Source organism: Hyla sarda, chromosome 6 (genome assembly GCF_029499605.1).
Source record: "Hyla sarda isolate aHylSar1 chromosome 6, aHylSar1.hap1, whole genome shotgun sequence".
NCBI classification, from domain to species: Eukaryota; Metazoa; Chordata; class Amphibia; order Anura; family Hylidae; genus Hyla; species Hyla sarda.
In genome coordinates this window covers 218299002-218318729 of record NC_079194.1, presented here as the reverse complement: position 1 = coordinate 218318729, position 19728 = coordinate 218299002, and the positions used below count along the sequence as shown (strand labels likewise).

The window sequence follows — 19728 nt, the reverse complement described above, 5'->3', positions numbered from 1 at the left end:
TCCCAAAGCAGTAGGAGAGGACCGACAGAGAAATAAACCAGCAGGCATCCGCGGAAACCATACAAAAAAAATAAATAAATAAAAAAAAAAAACACTACCCCTCGGACAGAAAACCAAACCATAGTAACCAAAACAAAAGGGTGAGTGCTGTGTCGCCCAATGGATCCTCCTAGAAAGGGATTTTACGTTAAAACATTAAAAAAAATATCTACTTCTCTCGGTCGGCTCCATTGGGGGACACAGACCGTGGGACATACCAGAGCAGTCCTTAGGGTGGGAAAAATACCCAAAACAGAATCAGGCAGAAGACTGAGCCACTGCCGCCTGCAACACCTTGCGACCCAAACCAGCGTCAGCTGACACAAACGTGCGCACCTGGTAGAATCTGGTAAAGGTATGCAAAGACTACCAAGTGGCCTCCTTGCAAACTTGCAAGGCCGAAGCCCTATTGCGTAGCGGCCAAGAACCCCCAACGTAACGCATAGGCAGTCACCGGAATAGGCAGTCACCCAAAAGGATGGGACATTCCCCTTACGATGGTATGATTCAGAGATGTCAGAACGGATCCATCGCGAAATGGTCGCCTTAGAAGCCGGAAGACCCTTGCGACAACCACAAAGAAAGTGTCCTGCCGGAAAGATAGATCTGGACAGCGCAAAGATCTTCTCGTTCACGTGAAAGGAGGAGACCCCCTTGGACATGAAGGGAGGTGACCGAAAAGCAACCTTGTCCTGGTGAAGGACCAAGAAGGGAGAGTGACAAGAGAGGGCCACCAGCCCTCAGGTAGGGAAGACTGAAGGATGACCATGGAATTACGAGCGCGACCACCGCCAGAGGGCCACGTGACATTGCTACAAAGCAGGGAACCTGTCTGTTGTGGCGAGACGCGAAGATATCAAAAGAGGTCCCCCAAAGAGCACAGATCTGTGCAAATGCCTCCGAATGGAGAGACACCACTCCCCCGGATCCGCGCAGGAGCGCCTGAGAAAGTCCGCTTCCCAATTCGCCACACTCGGAATGTGAATCGCGGAGAGAACAGGCACTCAAGTCTCGGCCCGGAGCGGAATTTTGGAGATCTTCATCGCCGAGCATACGCGTGCCGCCCTGGCACTTGATGTAAGCCACCGCCATGGCGTTGTCCGATTATACTCGAACGGGATGACCCTGAAGGAGCAAAGAAAATCTCCAGAAGATTGATGGGGAGGCGAACCTCTTGAAGAGACTAGCGACCCTGGAACGTCAGATCCAAAACACACCTCCCCAACCCAGGAGACTCACATCGGTCGTGATGACCTGCCAGTGGAGGGGAAGAAATGACCGCCCCTGGAGAAGAGGAGAGTGGAGCCACCACAGAAGAGACCGGACGGACGGAGGGGGGCAGAAGAATCCAACGATCCACAGTGGAATGCAACTTGTACTACTGGGCCAAAATGGCCAGCTGGAGAGAAAGAAAGCGCCTGCATGACCGCCACCATCCGGCCTAGCACCTCCATGTAGTAACGAAATGGGAACAGGAGAGGGGCGCCATAGTTGACGGACAACCTCCGACAGGGAGTGCCTCTTGTCCTGCGGAAGATGAACACAGGCAGCTGCCATGTCGAAGAGGAGACCCAGAAAGACAAAGGAATGAGTGGGCAAAAGGTGGGACTTTTCACAGTTGATCACCCAACCGAAGGCGGACAGAGTCTGCAAAGCAAAATGAAGGCTCTCCAAGTTTTGGAACCGGGACGGAGCTTTGATCAAAAGATCGTCCAGGTAAGGGAGGATAGAGATCCCCCGAGCCCAAAGAATGGCAATCACCGCCGCCATGACTTTGGTGAAAACCCTGGGAGCCGTCGCAAGGCCAAAAGGAAAGAGCCACGAACTGGAAGTGACCCGCTGGAACAGCAAAGCTGAGGTAACGCTGATGGGCGGGAAAAAGGTGAATGTGCAGATAGGCGTCCAGGATCTACTGAAGAAAGAAACTCTCCTTGATCCATGGACGCGACCACAGAGCGTGGGGACTCCATCCGAAAGTGGCATAGCTGCAAGTGGTGGTTGAGAAACTAGAGGTCCAGAATGGGGCGAGCAGAGGCCTCTTTCTTGGGCACTACAAACAGATTTGAGTAGAACCCCGAAAAACACTCCCCTGGAGGAACTGGAACAATAACTCCCTAAGCAAGGAGGGTACTCAAAGCGACCTGAAAGGCAGCCACCAAAGAAGAGAAACGAGGAGGACGGGATCAAAACCGGTCCCGGGGAAAAGAAGCAAACTCTATCCGGTAACAATCGGATATTATGTCCCAAACTCAGGAGTCGTGAACCTGCGCCAGCCAAATGTTCTGGAAAAGAAACAGATGTCCTCCCACCCGAGAAGAGGATACAGGTGATGGTGTCCTTTCAGGAAGAGGAAGACTTACGGTTACCAGACTTGGCTGAGAAACCACCAGCATGGTTATGTTGTCTCCAGGAAGGATGTGCTTTGAAAGAAGGGCTTTGGTGCTTGAGAGGACGACCCGATGCAAAGTACCGAAAGGAAGCAGTCTTCCGACGGGGGTCGGAACGGTGAGGTTTGTTCTGCGGCAGCAGAGAGTTTTCACCACCAGTAGCTTCGGATATGATCTCATCCGTCCATTTCCCAAAAAGCCGAGAACCTGAAAAGGGCAACTCCGTTGGAGATTTCTTCGAAGCAGCAACTGCATCCCACGCCTTCAGCCACCTGAAGCGACAAATCGCAACCAAGTTACCTGAGGCAAAAGCTGTACAATGTGCGGACTCCAAAGCAGCCAGAGGAAATTCCCGGCCTGAGAGAGTTGACAAGCAAGATCCGCCAAGTCCTCCTGAGGAGTGCCAGACAGGATGCCTTAGCGCAGCTGAGAAGCCCAATCCGAGGCAGCATTGGATACCCAGGCGGAAGCGAAGGTAGGTAACAAGGACATACCTGCCACTTCAAAGGCAGACTTTGCAAAGTTCTCGATCTTCTTGTCTGCCAGATCCTTAAAGGACGCTGCATATGCCAGAGGCAGAGTAGTTGCCTTGGACAGATGCAAAACCGGAGGATCAACTGCTGGCAGCGTCGACCACTTGGAAATCAGATCCTGAGGGAAGGGAAACGGAGCTCGTATCTTCTTGGTCCCCTGGAACAGTCTATCCACATGCTTCCAAGCCGCATCTAGCAAGGTGTTGAATTTAGCATGAGAGCTAAAAGCCTTGGGGGGGGGGGGGGGAAATGATGAGAGCGGTGTAAAAGAAACTTCTGGATCAGGCTACAAAGTTCTTGGGTCCTCTAGGTTAAAGGGGTTATCCAGGGGGAAAAAAAATGAAAAATAATTTATATCTCAACTGGCTCCAGAAAGTGAAACAGATTTGTAAATTACTTCTATTAAAAAATCTTAATCCTTTCAGTACTTCGGAGCTGCTGAAGTTGAGTTTTCTGTCTAAGTGCTCTCTGATGACACGTATCTCAGGAACTGCCCAGTTTAGAAGCAAATCCCCATAGCAAACCTATTCTACTCTGTGCAGTTCCCGAGACAAGAAGAAATGTCAGCAGAGAGCACTGTTGCCAGACATAAAACAACAACTCAACTTCAGCAGCTGATAATTATTGAAAGGATTAAGATTTTTTAAATAGAAGGAATTTACAAATCTGTTTCACTTTCTGGAGCCAGTTGATGTAAAAAAAAAACAAAAAAAAAAAAAACCTTTAAACGTGTCCCTGATGGCTGACACAAAATCAGACATGGCAGAGTGCTCCTCTTGATCCAAGGTAGCAACCAACACGTCATCCGCTAATTCCCCTGGAAAGTGGGAATGTGTGGAGGTCGCCTTAGACTAAGGCGTATTTGACCTGGGACGAACACCAGGGGAGCACTGCCGGTGGGCATGGGGAAGAGGATCGAGATCTACAGGAAGAATGGCTATCCCAATTGAGTGGCTCAGGAGAAGAGCCTGAAGAAAGCACTTTTGGGAGTTTGTGAGAGCGCTGGAAGTGGGGGGGGGGGGGGGGGGGTCAGGAGAAACTGAGCGGGAGTCCCTGGGGGAAGAGCGAAGGGAAAACTGCTCTAAGGCCGAAACCACTGACCTGGAGACCCTAGCCAGATCGGAAATCGACCGGGAAAGGGAGGAAACCCACTCTGGAGGGGGGGGGGGGGGGATGGATAACGCATGTTCCAGGGGGCATCCTGAGAAGTAAGTACAGGAGGGATGGAGCGCGTGGTGGAGCAGGCAGATTCAGTGGAACTTCCAGGTATTATGGTCTTGCAGGGTAGTAGGTGACTATGGCTGCAGCCGCCTGTCTGGGAGTAGGTTTGGGTCAGACATAGGAGCTAATAAACTCACCTAGGTCCTGTATGCCGCAGCTGGAGCTGAGAAGCAGTCTAAGCTCTCGAGACCGGAGCTGAAGAGTCATGCAGCTGAAGATTGTCTGCAGAGAATGGAACAGGAGGAGCGAGCTGCACAGACCCAGGGAGTGACCTCCACACCAGGATGGACCCCATTGGAGGAGAAAGGGGAGGAGTAGCGCAGATGACCCCCCCCCCCAAAGCGTGCACACGTAGCTGATAGGTGCATCAGTAACCCCTGGTGCGCGTGCAAGAAGACTACAGGCTGGAGCAGGAGGAGGGCGGGGGAGATTGGGGAGTTGAGAAATATACTCACCCTGCATACAGCCATACTCAACTAAGATGTCTTTAGCCAGCTATGGTCACCTGCATCGTATCGGGCTGAGACAGCGGGATGAGCAGGGAAGATAGGGAGACCCGGACCCCAGGTGCTGGCCATTGGCGGGAACAGGTTAATGGTGCATACTCTATGCCACGTGCCCCTTAGCCGCATATGGGGGGGGGGGGGGGGGGGGACAGGTAGCGCCATGCTACTGAACCCCACCTAAAAAAAAAAACTGGAGAAAAAAAATAAAAAATAAAATAAAAGAGATAAAAACCTAGTTACAGGCCCTAGCTAGAAAATAAAAAAAGACTAGGTCTGGAGAACTCCAGACCTGTGTCTGCCTCCTTCTGACACTTACCTAAAACTGATTAGCTCAGAGTCAGTAGGCAGGGTATATCCTGCCAGGAGGGGACGACTTCTTTTTGTATGCCTAGTGTCAGCATCATATACCCACGGTCTCTGTGTTCCCCAATTGAGCCGACCGAGAAAATTGTCTAAAACTAAATTTCCTATACTTTCCCCCTTAACTGCTGTCGCTCTCCGTCCTGCTGTACCTCCTGTCACTTTCCCTCCTACTGCACCCAAAAAAAATTAATAAAATGGCATCCCCCCACCCCTTTTCAAAGAAAAAAAAAAAAACTATTTAAATATTAAATAATTTATGCCCAAACTATTAAATTCTCTCCTTTCTGGTCCTACACAGTCAGTCAATGGTGTAAACAAATTCCTGATTGCAAATTGCTGATTTTTGATCACACACAAAAAAGTTTTCAAAAATACTACAGAATAGTAGTACGGATATAAACTAAAGCTCATGGCACAGAAAGTGATAGATCACTGGTCACTGGCTCCTAGATTTAAAACAAATTTGACAAGCTGTGCTGTAGCATTTTTTTTACATTTTTTGTGTGTGTGTGTTTTTTTTAAACATTTCCAGAAGTAAAGCGAGAATAGGACAATGTGTGCCAAGTTTGAAAATAAGACGCTCATTAACATTTTATGAAGCACAGAGTGAGTCCTCAAACCTCCACCGATCAGGAGAATGAGTCGGGAGTCTGCACTGCCATGCACTCCTCTTCTGCCTCTGTGTCACGTTAGTGAGACGAGCTCATGAACTTATATTGCAAGTGTGTCTTGATTACGTGACATGGACTCGGGATAGAAAACGCTGAGCGCGAACATCTCCCGATTCATTCTCGTGAAAACTTAGACTCTCACCAATCCAAACTTTTGACATTTCGCTAGGGCAAGTCAAAAGTTTTTACATATAACCGTGGCCCTTTAAAAGAGGATATACCCAAACCACAAAATGAGCATTAAAAGTACTTACATCACTTGCTTCTCAGAAAATGGCATCTGAACATTCCGAAGAGAATTGTCCAGCAAGGTAGCATCAACACTGGTGGCATCTGGGTGTGCTACAGGATCAGAAATGAAGCCATTCAGTTCTCCATTAAAAGAGCTTGACTTTCGACAATTTTCATTTACAGGCTCTAACAAAAAAAAAAAAAAAACACAAAAAGTAGGGACACTTAGAAGCAAATAGGAACAGAAGGCGGAACTAGATTTATCTGCTGTGCAGGCAACCATCTAAAGAGCCATGTACATAATAAAGTCTAAGGTCAAAGCACCAAAACAGACTTTGGATCTGGTTAAACCTAATTGTTTATTGGTTCCCCCAACATGTTTGACTACTAATAAACAATCAGCTTTAACCAGAGTCTCTGTTTCATTGGATTTCATTACGTACATAGGGACACTTACAAATAGAGAGAGAGCATGACAGATATATTGAATTTAATAAGAATGAGCCAGATATGCTAACTACTGAGACTTGCTTACATTTTTTTACTATTTTAGTTTAAATTATACCATGACTAAGGCTGTGAACTAGCAGCCGAAACGCATCACCTTGTCTGCACCTGTCTTTTTGATCTGTTTAATAAATCCTCGCAATTTCACCGATACAAGCGCTGGGCCACTCGGTTTTGTTTCTATATTACTCAGGGCTGTAGTGGGAGAACTGGAAGTTGCAGCTCATTGGATTTTCTAGTACGGGAATATATTTAAAAAAAAAAAAAAAAAAACTGACCCCCCCCCCACCCATTCTCCAAAACCAGGATAAAACTGTCCCAATTATTAATGCAGCTCACCGTGTCGGCGTTGCTAGCCTTTATTCATTTTCTACAGTGCTTTTGAGCACTGCCGAACTATGCACTTGGAAATGTTCGGAAGCACCATGAAGAGCACTGGCCATGTAAAAATGCATGGTGCGCTAATTAAAGGGGTATTCCAGAAAAAAAAAAAAAAAAAAAATATATATATATATATATATATATATATATATATATATATATATATATATATATATATATATATATATATATATATATATATATATATATATAGTAATTATCAGCTGCTGAAGTTGAGTTGTTGTTTTCTGTCTGGCAACAGTGCTCTCTGCTGACATCTCTGCTTGTCTCGGGAACTGCACAGAGTAGAAGAGGTTTGCTATAGGGGATTTGCTTCTAAACTGGGCGGTTCCCGAGACACAAGTCATCAGAGAGAACTTACGGCTGGTTCACATCACGTTTTCTCCCATACGGGAGCGCATACGGCAGGGGGGAGCTAAAACCTCACTCTCCCGTATGACTTCGTATGTGCTCCCGTATGTAATTCATTTCAATGAGCCGGCCGAAGTGAAACGTTCGGTCGGCTCATTTTTGCGCTGTATGCGCTTTTTCTCCGGACCTAAAACTGTGGTCAACCACGGTTTTAGGTCCGGTTGTAAAAGCGCATATGGTGCAAAAATGAGCCGACCGAACGTTTCACTCCAGCCGGCTCATTGAAATGAATTACATACGGGAGCGCATACGAAGGCATACGGGAGTGCAAGGTTTTACCTCCCCCCCCTGCCATATGCGCTCCCGTATAGGAGAAAACGTGATGTGAACCCAGCCTTAGACAGAAAAGAACAACTAAACTTCAGAAGCTCATAAGTACTGAAAGAATGAAGATTTTTTTTAAATAAAAGTAATTTACAAATCTGTTTAACTTTCCGGAGCCAGTTGATATATAAAAAAAAAAGTTTTCCTGGATAACCCCTTTAATAAAATAGCATTTCTTCCTATACTCACTCTCTTTGCTCCCCCGCCACTATGTGATCCTGCAGCGCATCACTTTCGGTGGTCAGCATGTGAAAACTCCTGCTTAGTCAACCAGTGGCTGGGGTGGGGCACTGCCGTGGCCACTGACTGGCTGAGCAGCTAATTCCATGTTCTAACCCTGACGGTTCTACACCACAGGACTGGATATAAGAAAGCTAGAGATACAGATTGAAGTTATTCAGACATTTGTGCAAAGTGCTAAACAATTTTTTTTTTCCAGCATTTTTTTAAACACTTAAAAAAATACTTGATGTTGAAGGCTTTTTTACCTGTTTTTTTTTTTTGTGCCATTTCATACTATATAAAAAGTGTCCTACAGAGAAGTCAATGGCCAGAAACACCATAAACATTTTTATAACTAAAAACTAGGGATCGACTTCCGGTTCCGGCACAGGTGATGGCGGCAGCCAAGTGAAGAGGCTCCCGCTCCCCCGCACCTTCCCCTGCTAATTATACCTGCCACCACCGGACTTTACTACGCCCGCTTCTCCCCTGTGCTTCCCCGAAGTGCCCGGCATGGATCGCTATGTTGAGCGGAGCAGTCCGCACGCATCGTTGGCCCCGCTACAACCAGCCGGCCTCACAGTCTGGCGTCTCCATTATTGCCGCGGCCCCTGTGACAGGGATTGCGGCGATGAAACCGACTGACCAAACGGCCACAAAGGAAGGAAACAGGGATGCTTCCCTGCCACTTACTGCAGGTACCGGCGTGGATCCCGGGCCACAACGGAGCAGCCAGCATGCCTCGGGACCCTCTCAGCAGCCTCCGGTCTCCCTGCACAGCGCTCCTAATATGGCTGCGGCCCCAGCTCCAGGGAGCACAGCCACGCGCCCTTTGCCACAGCTGGTTACAACAGCTACAGTACCTGTCATACAAGAGGCTTCTCACCGCTCTACCACTGGCACAGGGGAAGGGGGAAAGGCTGTTACAGACCCTGAACAGATGGAGGTGGCATCCAGTACTCCTACTGACCTGTCCCTTACATTGCTGCCAGGTGGAGACTCCCTGGGTCCGGCTACAGTGACCATCACCTCACTGCTACTTCATATACCTATGGCCAAAGTCACTCCACAGACTATGCATTATTAGCAGCAGAGGGAGCATAAAGAATATCCCCAAGAGTACAGCGCATTGTGAAAGACGCTTTACGGTCTGCGCTCCAGAATTTACAAATCTAAGTAGCTGATCACTCCAACCGCTTAGGGGAAGCTGAACACCGCATTTCATCACTGGAAGATAACAATGTCACCTTGAGGAGGCGTGTACAGAATACTGAATGTGAACTGGCTCAGGTGAGCAAAAAATTGGAGGATCTTGAACATAGGTCACGGAAAAATAACCTACGCATTGTGGGCGTTAAGGAATCGGTGACCTCAGTGGACTTACAGAGCTTTTGCGAACGCGATGTACCTAAGGCCTTGGGACTTTCGCATCCATGCAGAGTGGAGAGGGCCCACCGGATTGGCTCAGCGGCCGAATCCTCCCCAGGGCCAGCGCCGCTGGGACACCGCCCTAGACAAATTTATATTACGACTATTGGATTTTAATGATAAAGTGGACATTTTGAGAGCATACCGGCGTAAATCCCAACCGCTGGTGGTGCATGGAATGCGCTTGCTAATCTTTGAGGACTTTTCCGCGGAGGTAGCGAAACGTCGCAGAGCCTTTAGTTCCATCTGCACCTCCCTCTATAAAGCCAACTGTCGCTTCTAGTTACAATACCCGGCGCTTCCCAGAGCGTTTCACGCTGATGGATCCATCTCGACTTACAAAACCCCGGAAGTGGCTGCTGCGGCCCTGGATCGTATAATGGCGCCCACTACCCCACCCCCACCCCGCAGGACAAGAAGTACTGCCAGTAGATCTCGCTCTTCCCGTGCCGACAGGCGTTCCAGATCATCCATTCGTGACGGTCCCAAGTCTCCATCTCCACTGGATAAGCGCAGACTACACCGCTCCCCAAGGAGCCAAAAGGAACAACAATGGACGACGTATGCCTAACTGAATAGTCACCTCTCTGCTGCCAATTAAATTGGGTGTCCAGGACTAAATCCAGCCTTCCGGTAGACCATCTCTGGTTTTGTGTTTTTGCTTCCACTGATTTTCTGCTATTATTTGATTGTTTTTGACCAGGACTGGGTGGCTCCTGCACTTATTAGAAAAGCGTTGCCCCCATCAGGGTTGTTCTCTTCAATGCTGTATTACAGGATTGGGGACAATTTTCCTTATGCCCTTGGGGGGGGGGGGGTAAGGGGTGGGTCGATTAGCCTGATGTTTTGTTTTCTTTTGCACAAGCGAGACTCTATGCCCTTTCTATCACCTGAAAAAAGGAAGTCACTTACCCTAAACGGCCGAACCCTGAGATTTACTGGGGTTCACACAGGGTCTCATAGGGACTACTACTGTTTATTTGTGTTGTTGTTTGGTTTTTCAATATTTTTCAGGCCACCTGAATGTTTTCCTTCAGGGACATGGTTCCTCATCACAACTACTGTGTTATTTTTTTTTCTCCCATGTACGCATTGCCACTTCCTGCACCTGTGTCGACACATTGCTGCTGCCCCGGTGTTCTCACCAGTTTACACTAGCAGTTAAGCCCATACCTCATTTTTCAATATGGTGAATTTTATCACATGGAACGTCAAGGGCCTGCAATCACCCCACAAACGCAGGCTCCTGCTCCATTATCTAACAAAAAAAATAATAATAATCCCGCCCTGATATAGTCCTGCTACAAGAGACCCACTTGTCCTCTGGTGATTTCTTCAGAATGCAGCAGCAATGGGTCAGACAGGTGTATTGGTCATCAGCGGTGGAGGGCAAAGCAAGTGTCCTCACCTTGGTACATAAGATGTTCCCGTTCACACTTCTATTCCATGACACAGACTCAGAGGGCAGACTGTCTCACCTACAGATTGAACATACCGGGGAAATTTTTAGCATATACAATGTTTACGCACCGAATGGAGATAACAGCTCGTTCTTTACTAATCTTACTGATCTACTTCATACTGATGGTTACTCCAGGAAGGTAGTTGGGGGCAATTTTAATTCAGTGCCTTACCCTCATGTAGATCGTAGAGGTTCGACTCAGGTACCTCGATTCATTAGACATACTGACAAGGTAATCCCACCTATGTTAGATTGCCTTAATTTGTTAGATGCATGGAGGGTGTCCCACCCAGATGACAGGAAATTCACTAATTTCTCTCATGCTCATCAGTCCTGGTCCCGTATCGATTTTTTTTTTTTTTTTTTTTTTGTCTCCGCGGACCTAAATGTGCGGGCGAGAACTGTGAGCATTGGAGAATTGATTATTTCAGATCACTCCCCGGTTCACCTGTCCCTTTCCCCCACGTGTCCTAGGGGTACAGATATCATTTGGCGTTTTCCTTCCTCTCTCGCTAAAGATGAATCTTTCGTTGCACTGTTAAGGGGCTGGTGGTTAGAATTTGATAACGACAATTCGTCCCCTCGGACTGATCCCCTGTTATATTGGGAGACGAGCAAGGCTGTCATTAGGGGTAAACTAATGTCCCACCTAAAATCCCTAAAATCTAACACTCATTCGAATTTTCTCACAGCCAGCAGAAGTCTACACCAGGCTTACACGCTCTTTCTTGATTCCCCCTCTGACATCAATAAGGAAGCGTGGAAGTCGGCCAGGGCTACTTTTGAGTTATGGTTAGACAGGCGAGAAAGATTGTCCCGATCGCATCTTGAAGTTGACCTTTTTCGCCATGGCAATAAGGCAGGTCGCTTGCTGGCGAACCTGGCTAAAGGTCGCCGTCAACTGACTCATATAACCAAATTGAAGGGCCCTGATGGTCTTGTTCATACTGACCCACAATCCATTAATAGCACATTGGCTGCCTATCTTACAAATTTATATCAGGATTCCTCCCCGGACACTACGGCTGTAGAGCAATTCCTTGGGGGGGATACAACTACCACGCTTAACGGCGGAACAGTTAGAAACCCTAAACACCCCAGTGACTGAAGTAGAAATTCAGGCAACAATTCGTACCATTCACAATGGCAAAGCCCCAGGTCCAGATGGATACTCGGGTGAGTTTTACAAGGCTCTATTGCCCCAGGTATCTCCCGTCTTGCGTGATGTATACTCTGTTTACATGAGGTCGGGTAGGATATCCACTGAATCCTCCATGGCATATATCAAGATATTGCCTAAACCTGGCAAGGATGCTAGTGACCCCAGCTCTTATAGAACTATATCTCTGATTAATCAAAATATCAAGCTATTATCCAAAATCCTAGCCGACAGGCTAGTTTAATGCCAAGCCTAGTGAGAAGTCACCAGGTGGGTTTTATTAGAAACTGCGCTGCCACAATGAATATTAGAACAGTGATGTCGGTACTAGATAGATTGCAGCACCAGCCCCGACCAGACGACCAACCTGCTCTTTTAGCTTTAGATGCCGAGAAGGCCTTTGACAATGTCAGATGGAGTTGGTGTTGGATCGGTATGGTATCAGAGGGGCATTCTGGGATTATATCTCTGGCATTTATAGGGCGCCCATGGCAAGAGTGCACACGCCGGGTATCCTTTCTGCGCCTTTTGCGCTTCATAAGGGCACCAGGCAGGGATGTCCACTCTTGCCACTCCTATTTGATCTAGCTAGAGAACCATTGGCCAAACATCTAATACTTTCCACTTTGTACAATGGCATCCACATAGGATCTAGCACGATTAAGTTAACTATGTTTGCGGAAGACATCTTGTTATTTATGAATGCCCCGGGCCGATCGCTAGAAAGAATTTTATGTTTCCTTGACTTCTTTGGGAGTTTTTCTGGTTACAAGACTAACATTCATCCGAAGTGCTTCCACTGGGCATTTCTCCTCCAAGATGGCTGCCGCTAGTTGTAGATCTGGGAATCAAGATAGCTTCATCCTGGATCACTTATTTGGGCATTCATGTAGGCAAAACCCCTGATACTCTTTACAGATTGAATTATCCACCGCCATTTAATAAAATATTAGCGGAACTGAGAAAATGGATGAATTTACCTCTTACTTTTATGGAACGCTGTCATTTGCTCAAAATGATTAGCTTTGCTCGTCTCCTATATCCCCTCCAAACTTTGCCCCGCCTGCTACGGTCATAATGATGTCCGTATGTTGAACTCAGCCTTTATCAAATTTATATGGGCGGGCAATTGCGCTTCAAAAACTCATGTTAGGTAAATTGGAGGGGGGGGGGGGGGGGTCTAAATAAAAAAGACAAGGGCTGGTGTACAGCAGGTGACCTGATGGACAGAACCGCTAAAAGTTGGATTCCCCCATCGACACTCCTAGTCAAATTTCAACTCCCACCGACACACTCATTCCTTCTGTAAATCTAGACTGCGCATTCTGGATAAGGAAGCCCCTACACATGAAATAGATATGCTTATTGGCACATCACCCAGGAAGATGTCCATTTATTCCATTTACCTGACGATAGAAAGTCCTTTTAAAATTCACCCCTGACACCCTCTTTTCCTCCTGGCACAAATGGATAACTGATGAGGACTTTTCGGAGTGTATATTACAGGAATGGCACAAGGTGCGCAAATGTGTCATTAATGAGAGGTGGTGAGAAACGCATTTTAAATTGGCCCATAGGGCATTATACGGCTTTAATATACTTCCCACTCCGACTTTCCCCAACAGGATCATGGCCTGCCCGAAATGCTCAACACCACTCTCTGACACCTGGCATGGAGTATGGACTTGCTCTTTCACACAAGCTTATTGGCGTATGGTTCTTGGATATATACATGCTATATGGGACATCACTCTTCCCTTCACACCTCGATCCTTGTTGTTCCATCAATTCAGACCACCGGAAGAGGTATCGCCCTCTCTCCCAAAGATACCCCAACTAGTTCATGTCACATTGTTAGTGGCACTCAAGGTGCCTATTCGCATCCTGGCTGACCTCCTCGACACCTACCCACGGTATGATATTATCCCAGCTAAAATTGTTCTGCAATGTTGACAGGCTAGATACAGAGTGACATAAGACGACACGCACACACAAGTTCTTTGAGAAGTGGGAAAGGTTTATAATCTGGCAAATAGACACAGTAACAGCACTGCTGCTGTGTGTGTGGCTATGTCCGTGAGTCAGACGTGTACCTCTGCTATAAGGCTGTGCGCCATTCAGACACCCGAAAACATCCACCTCCTTAAGCGGTGCTCAATCCTTCCAGCATTGCATAAACACAGTTCATAGAAGAGAAGAAAATGAGGAGGCACTCACGTACAGGTTCGTGGGAATCGGTTTTCTTTATTTGTTGGTTGTTAGGTTGGTTGGTTTTTAGTACAGAATGATGTTGGTTTGAGGGAATTTACTAAAAATAAACCTCTTATAGCATTTAGGAAGTCAAAAAGCCTCAAAGATGAGCTGGTCCAAAGTAAGTTTGAAACAAAAACTAACAGCAACTGGTTAAGTAAGACCCTTTTACCAGGAAATTATAAATGCAACACTTGTATTTGGTGCCGTTACCTATGTATAGATAAGGGCATCAATATTGGAGGGAAATGTATACAATTTAAAGATACTATGTGTTGTAGGACCAGCTTCGTGATCTATGCTATTTTATGTCTGTGCAAAAGATTTTATGTGGGCTGTACTAAACGAGCTTTAAACATCAGATTCAGGGAGCATTTTAACTCTATCAGAATCGGTCATGGAAGCCCCAGATTGATAAGCCATATTTTAGAAGAACATCAGGGTGATGCGACCTGCTTAATATTTTTAGGCTTAGAAAGGGTTAACCACAGAGAGGGGATAGATCGTCAAAAAGCCCTTCTGCAACGAGAACCCAAGATCATTTTAGAAATGAACGCCCAAGGTAATCTGGGGCTAAATGACCGGCTAGACCTTAGTGTATTTCTATAACATGTTTTATTCCATGTATTTAAGTTTGTTCGTACTTGCAGTATCTTGTTTTTAATTTGTCTATGTTATGTAATAGCTACCTCCCCTCCGTGACAGGCAAGGTGAGAGTACTTACCTGCACGAAGATCCGGAGGTGGACTTGTCTGAATAAACGCCCAGAGGGGCGTGAAACAATTGTCACGGTCCGCTGTCCTTCGCTCTGGCGTCCCACGTTTGCTGTCTAATGCTGCACCGGAAATAAAGAAAACCGATTCCCACGAACCTGAATGTGAGTGCCTCCTCATTTTCTTCTCTTCTATGAACTGTGGGAAAGGTTTATTACGACTGCTTACTGAGCGACAGAAATAGAGAACATAGTGAGGCCATTCAGCCACACGGAATGGTACTGCTTTAGGGTATTGGGAGACTCTCTAGGGGCTTTACGACTTCCAGACTGATACTCACCGGGGCATGACCAGTTTACAGGACTTGTTTTTCGTACACATTCATCAATATTTTGTCAACCTGCTGCTCTGGCATTGCTAATTAATACATGACAAGTAGTATTGTTGCTTGGACGACGGGCTGCATTCGGGTGGGAATGCTCTTTGATCTCTGTGCGGCATGGTATCTGTGTCACACTCAGCCTTCTTTTGTAACTGACACTCTTGCTACCATGTATTTGAGTTCACTTTTTGTACACGGTTTTGTTATGAAAATAAAACTTGTTTTAAAAAAAAATAAAAATAAAAAAAACTAGGGATGGACCGTTATCGGTAATTACCTTGCCGATAATGTCCCGTCCCCCGCACCGCCCCCACTGCACATCACGCCGCCCACATTGCCTCGCCTATCCCCGATTTAATAATTACCTGTTCACTGGGTCTGGGGCCCGCACTACTCCTGGCTCCTGCTGCGTCCTGCGTTATGCTGCGCAGCGCAGTGACGTCCTCAACGTGACGTCACCGTCAGTGCGCACAGTGACAGCTCAGGACGGGAGCCAGAAGTAACGTGGACCCCAGGAACAGTTCATTATTAAACCGGGCATAGGGGAGGCAATGGGGCAGCGGCGGTGGGGCGGCGGCGGTGGTTAGGAGGACCCCCGGACAGGCAGTGGGAGAGAAGCTGGTGGCGGCGGTGGTCTCTGATTCAGCCAAAGCCGCTGCAGTTCATTGATTTAAAGCGCCTGTTTTAAAACAATGATCTGCAGCGGCTTCTTCGGGGCCGGGGGGGGGGGGGGGGGGTTGCTGAAATAGCCAATGGCCACAGATTATCGGTATCGGCCCTAAAAAAACGATACCGGTCGATCCCTACTAAAAAACTAGGGATGCACCGAATGGGAAATTTTAGGCCGAAACTTTAGGCTGTGCTTGCCCGAAAACCAAAACCGAAAATGCATTGCCCGCCCCTTTTATAAATATAGTTATTTTAACATTTTATAACTTTTTTTGGGCTGTGATGTGACCAAAATCAGCAATTTGTGTGTTGGTTTTGTTTTTGCATTTATGCTGTTCACAGTGCAAGATCAGAAACATAATAAAATAGTTGGGACAATTACGCACCTGCCAATACCAAATGTTTATTTTCATAATTTTTTCATATTTTTTATATGGAAAATAGGAAAAGGAGGGTGATTAAAACGGGGTTAACGGACCTACCTCCACAATGAATTGACTACAAACCCCCAACCCCACCCCCCAAAGCAATCACTAGACCACCAGGGAGCATTTACATGTCCCTTTAGGCACCGCTGTCAGCTTTGACAGCGGCAATCTAAAAGGTTAACAGCTGCCCATGGCAATCTCTGCATGATGGCTTTTATCAGCGGCCCCCAGCTACAAGAATAATGAGTGGCCCGTCGGGTATGGTAATTAACCAATTAAATGACAGACATCAGAGCAATCTCCGATGTCCATCATTACAGGCAGATGTCAGCTGCTGATAGCAGCAGGCATCTCCCGTTTATGACCCGTGGGCCCACGTCATGTCCTCACCCAAACCCATGCCTTACATGTGCCGCCGAAATTATCGGCTGAAAATTCACCAAGCCAAAGGGGGCATTTTCGGCTGGTAATCTTCGGCCGCCGAAATTTCGGTGCATTCCTACAAAAAACCCAAATCAGCTGTGCATACAGCCTAGGGCTCATTAACATCTGCGTCAGAGCTACATACTGACATTTAATGGTGCCTGTTGGGTTTCTGTCTGCTGTGGTTTCACAGGAGTTGAGCGGAGGAAAAGAAAAAGGATCTGCAATATTTTTATTCATGGCTCCCCTTTTTGTCCATGGTTCCCCAGTACAGCTTCCCATTTTGTTCCCTGGTCACGTGAGCACTTGTGCCTACTGGGCGGTCACATGAACATGAATATTTAAATCTAGCCGGCGGGCCCGCCTCCAGTGCGCAATTCAGCGCAGATATAAGCCGATCTTCAGAGGGACGGGGTGCCGGACTGAAGGTACGTGTATTAGTCAGAGACCTGCATCGGTCTCCTGTTCACCCGCACTATAACCTGGTGTATTTGGTTTAGTGTGGGTGAATGGTTTTCCTGTTAAGGAAACTTACGCCCCTAGTCCCGCTCCCGTGATATAACGCGGGGTTACACTGTACTCCACATCATATCACGGCGGGCCCGGCATCATAGTGAAGCCGGGACCCGCCTCTAATAGCGCGCGGCACTGATCGCGGTGCTGCGCGCTATTAACCCTTTAGCCGCGTGCTCAAAGCTGAGCCGCGCGGCTAAAAACGAAAGTAAAAGTGCCCGGCTAGCTCAGGGAGCTGTTTGGGATCGCCGCAGTATAATCGCGGCATCCCGAACAGCTGTAGCACAGGAGGAGGTCTTCTTACCTTCCTTCCTGCAGTTCGATCGCCGAATGAATGCTTCAAGCCTGAGATCCAGGCTTGAGCATTCAATCGCCGAAAACACTGATTGATCCATTCCTATGGAGATGAATCAATCAGTGTAAAAGATCAGTACATGCAATGTTATAGCCCCCTATAGGAGCTATAATATTGCATAAGTGTAAAAAAATCATTAACCCTTTCAATTATCCCTTCCCCTAATAAGTTTGAATCACCCGGCATTTCCAAGAATAAAAAAAAAAACTGTGTAAATAAAAATAAACATAAACATAAATAAACAAATGTCCGAATTATAAAAATATACTGCTTTTGAAACCGCTTGTTCAATGTCGTACGCGCAAAAAAATTCTAAAGTCCAAAATAGCACATTATTGATCACTTTTTATACCACAAAAAGGTGAATAAAAAGTGATCAAAAAGTCTGATCAGAACAAAAATGGTACCGCTAAAAACTTCAGACGACGGCGCAAAAAATTAGCCCTCATAGCGCCCTGAACACAGAAAAATAAAAAAAGTTATAGGGGTCAGGAGATGACCATTTTAAAACGTATACATTTTCCTGCATGTATTCATGATTTTTTTTCTGAAGTGATACATAATCAAACCTTTACAAGTAGGGTATCATTTTAACCGTATGGACCTACAGAATAAATATAATTTTTGCCGAAAATTTTTTCCCCGTTTCACCGTAGATTTTTGGGTAAAATTACTAAGGTCATTACAAAGTAGAATTAGTGACGCAAAAAATAAGCCATCATATAGAATTTTAGGTGAAAATTTTTTAAAAGTTATGATTTTTTTAAGTTAAGGAGGAAAAAATTGAAAATGAAAAAACTTAAAAAGCCCGGGTCCTTAAGGGGTTAAGTTCTTGAAAAAAGTGTTTCTGGTCAGGTGGTCTGCTTATATAGGTAAACAAAAAGTGGTCTAGATGTGGGGTGTTTTCTTTGGACATTTACTGTACTGAATATCCCTCAGGTATTGTAAGAAGTCCCCTGAGCTATACTCACCTAGCCCAATCTTCTCCGGTTGTAATCACGCCCCCTAAGCAGGTGTAGCAGAGTGATAAAGTGAGCCGTGCCCGAACTCTCACCCACACTGAGGGGCATGATTACAGCCAGAGAAGACAGGACTAGGGGAGTATAGCTCCCTGCCCAGGGGAAATTATTAAACTATATACCCTCATCATCCCTGCCAGCGGGAATGTCTCCCAGGGATGGTGAAGAAGAACATTTTACCATATACAACACGTTGCCATGAGTTATATACAGTAAAATCTGAAGACAGGTTCACATAAAAGCACCCCAAGTTCCCTATAAAATGTTATACCCCCGGAATACCCCTTTAAGCACAATAAAAGAAGCAGATGCCTCTGAAAAAATGAAAGAAGCACTCTGATTGGTTTAAAGTAAAATACTCAACATGCAACTAAAAGTTTTCCCAGTCCTGCCTCCAGAGCAATGTTTCCCAAGCAGGATGCCTCCAGCTGTTACTACATACATGCTGGATAGTTTTACAACAGCTGGAGGCACCCTGGTTTGGAAACACTGCTCTGGAGGAGGACGTGATTTCCTTCATGGCTTATGAAGTAAACTTTTACAGTATTTAGGAATAAATCAGCTGCACCACAACAATCCAGCCCCGTTACTACCCTAACCCCCTCCTCTCTGCGATCCCCACAACCCGATCCCTACTCTAAACTTCCCAAACTCACTTCCGCCTCCTACACACGCCTCCCCCGCTCCTCACCTCCGGGACGATCCAGCTTCAGAATATCCCTCAGGTGCTGAGTGGCGTCCACATCAATGTTAGGAGCCGAAGCCATCATTTATCTAGCGCTCTCCCGCCTCGAGCAAAACAAGCACGTAAAGCCGTTCCCCAACTCTATGCACTTCCGCTCCGTTCTGTGCTTGTTTTTCTTCTTCCCCCTAGAAAACGAGAGCGCAGCTCAATGGTTCTTCCAGTTACAGTACTGGAGCTGCTCCTGCCAGGATTGACGATGTATGGGTCACGTGGTGTCTAGAGCGTCACATGATTTCTCACTACGTTACCTAGCTGGGCCGTGGTGGAGATGGGGTGATCGGCTGTGTATAGTGTGAGGGTCTGCTGGGGTCACTGGCTGAGGAGGACTAAAGGGGGTGTAAGGATCTTCTAGGTCACTGGGTGAG

General features: G+C 46.7%; 1 protein-coding gene across 1 annotated transcript in view; it reads right to left on the bottom strand.

Moving 5' to 3' along the window:
- Positions 1-19554, bottom strand: part of EDC4 (enhancer of mRNA decapping 4) — a 110400-nt gene extending 90846 nt beyond the window's left edge. The window contains 2 exon segments of the mRNA XM_056526448.1: positions 5975-6137; positions 19310-19554. Coding sequence (XP_056382423.1) covers positions 5975-6137; positions 19310-19388 — 242 coding nt within the window. The 5' untranslated portion in view covers positions 19389-19554.
- Positions 19555-19728: the final 174 nt, after the last annotated feature.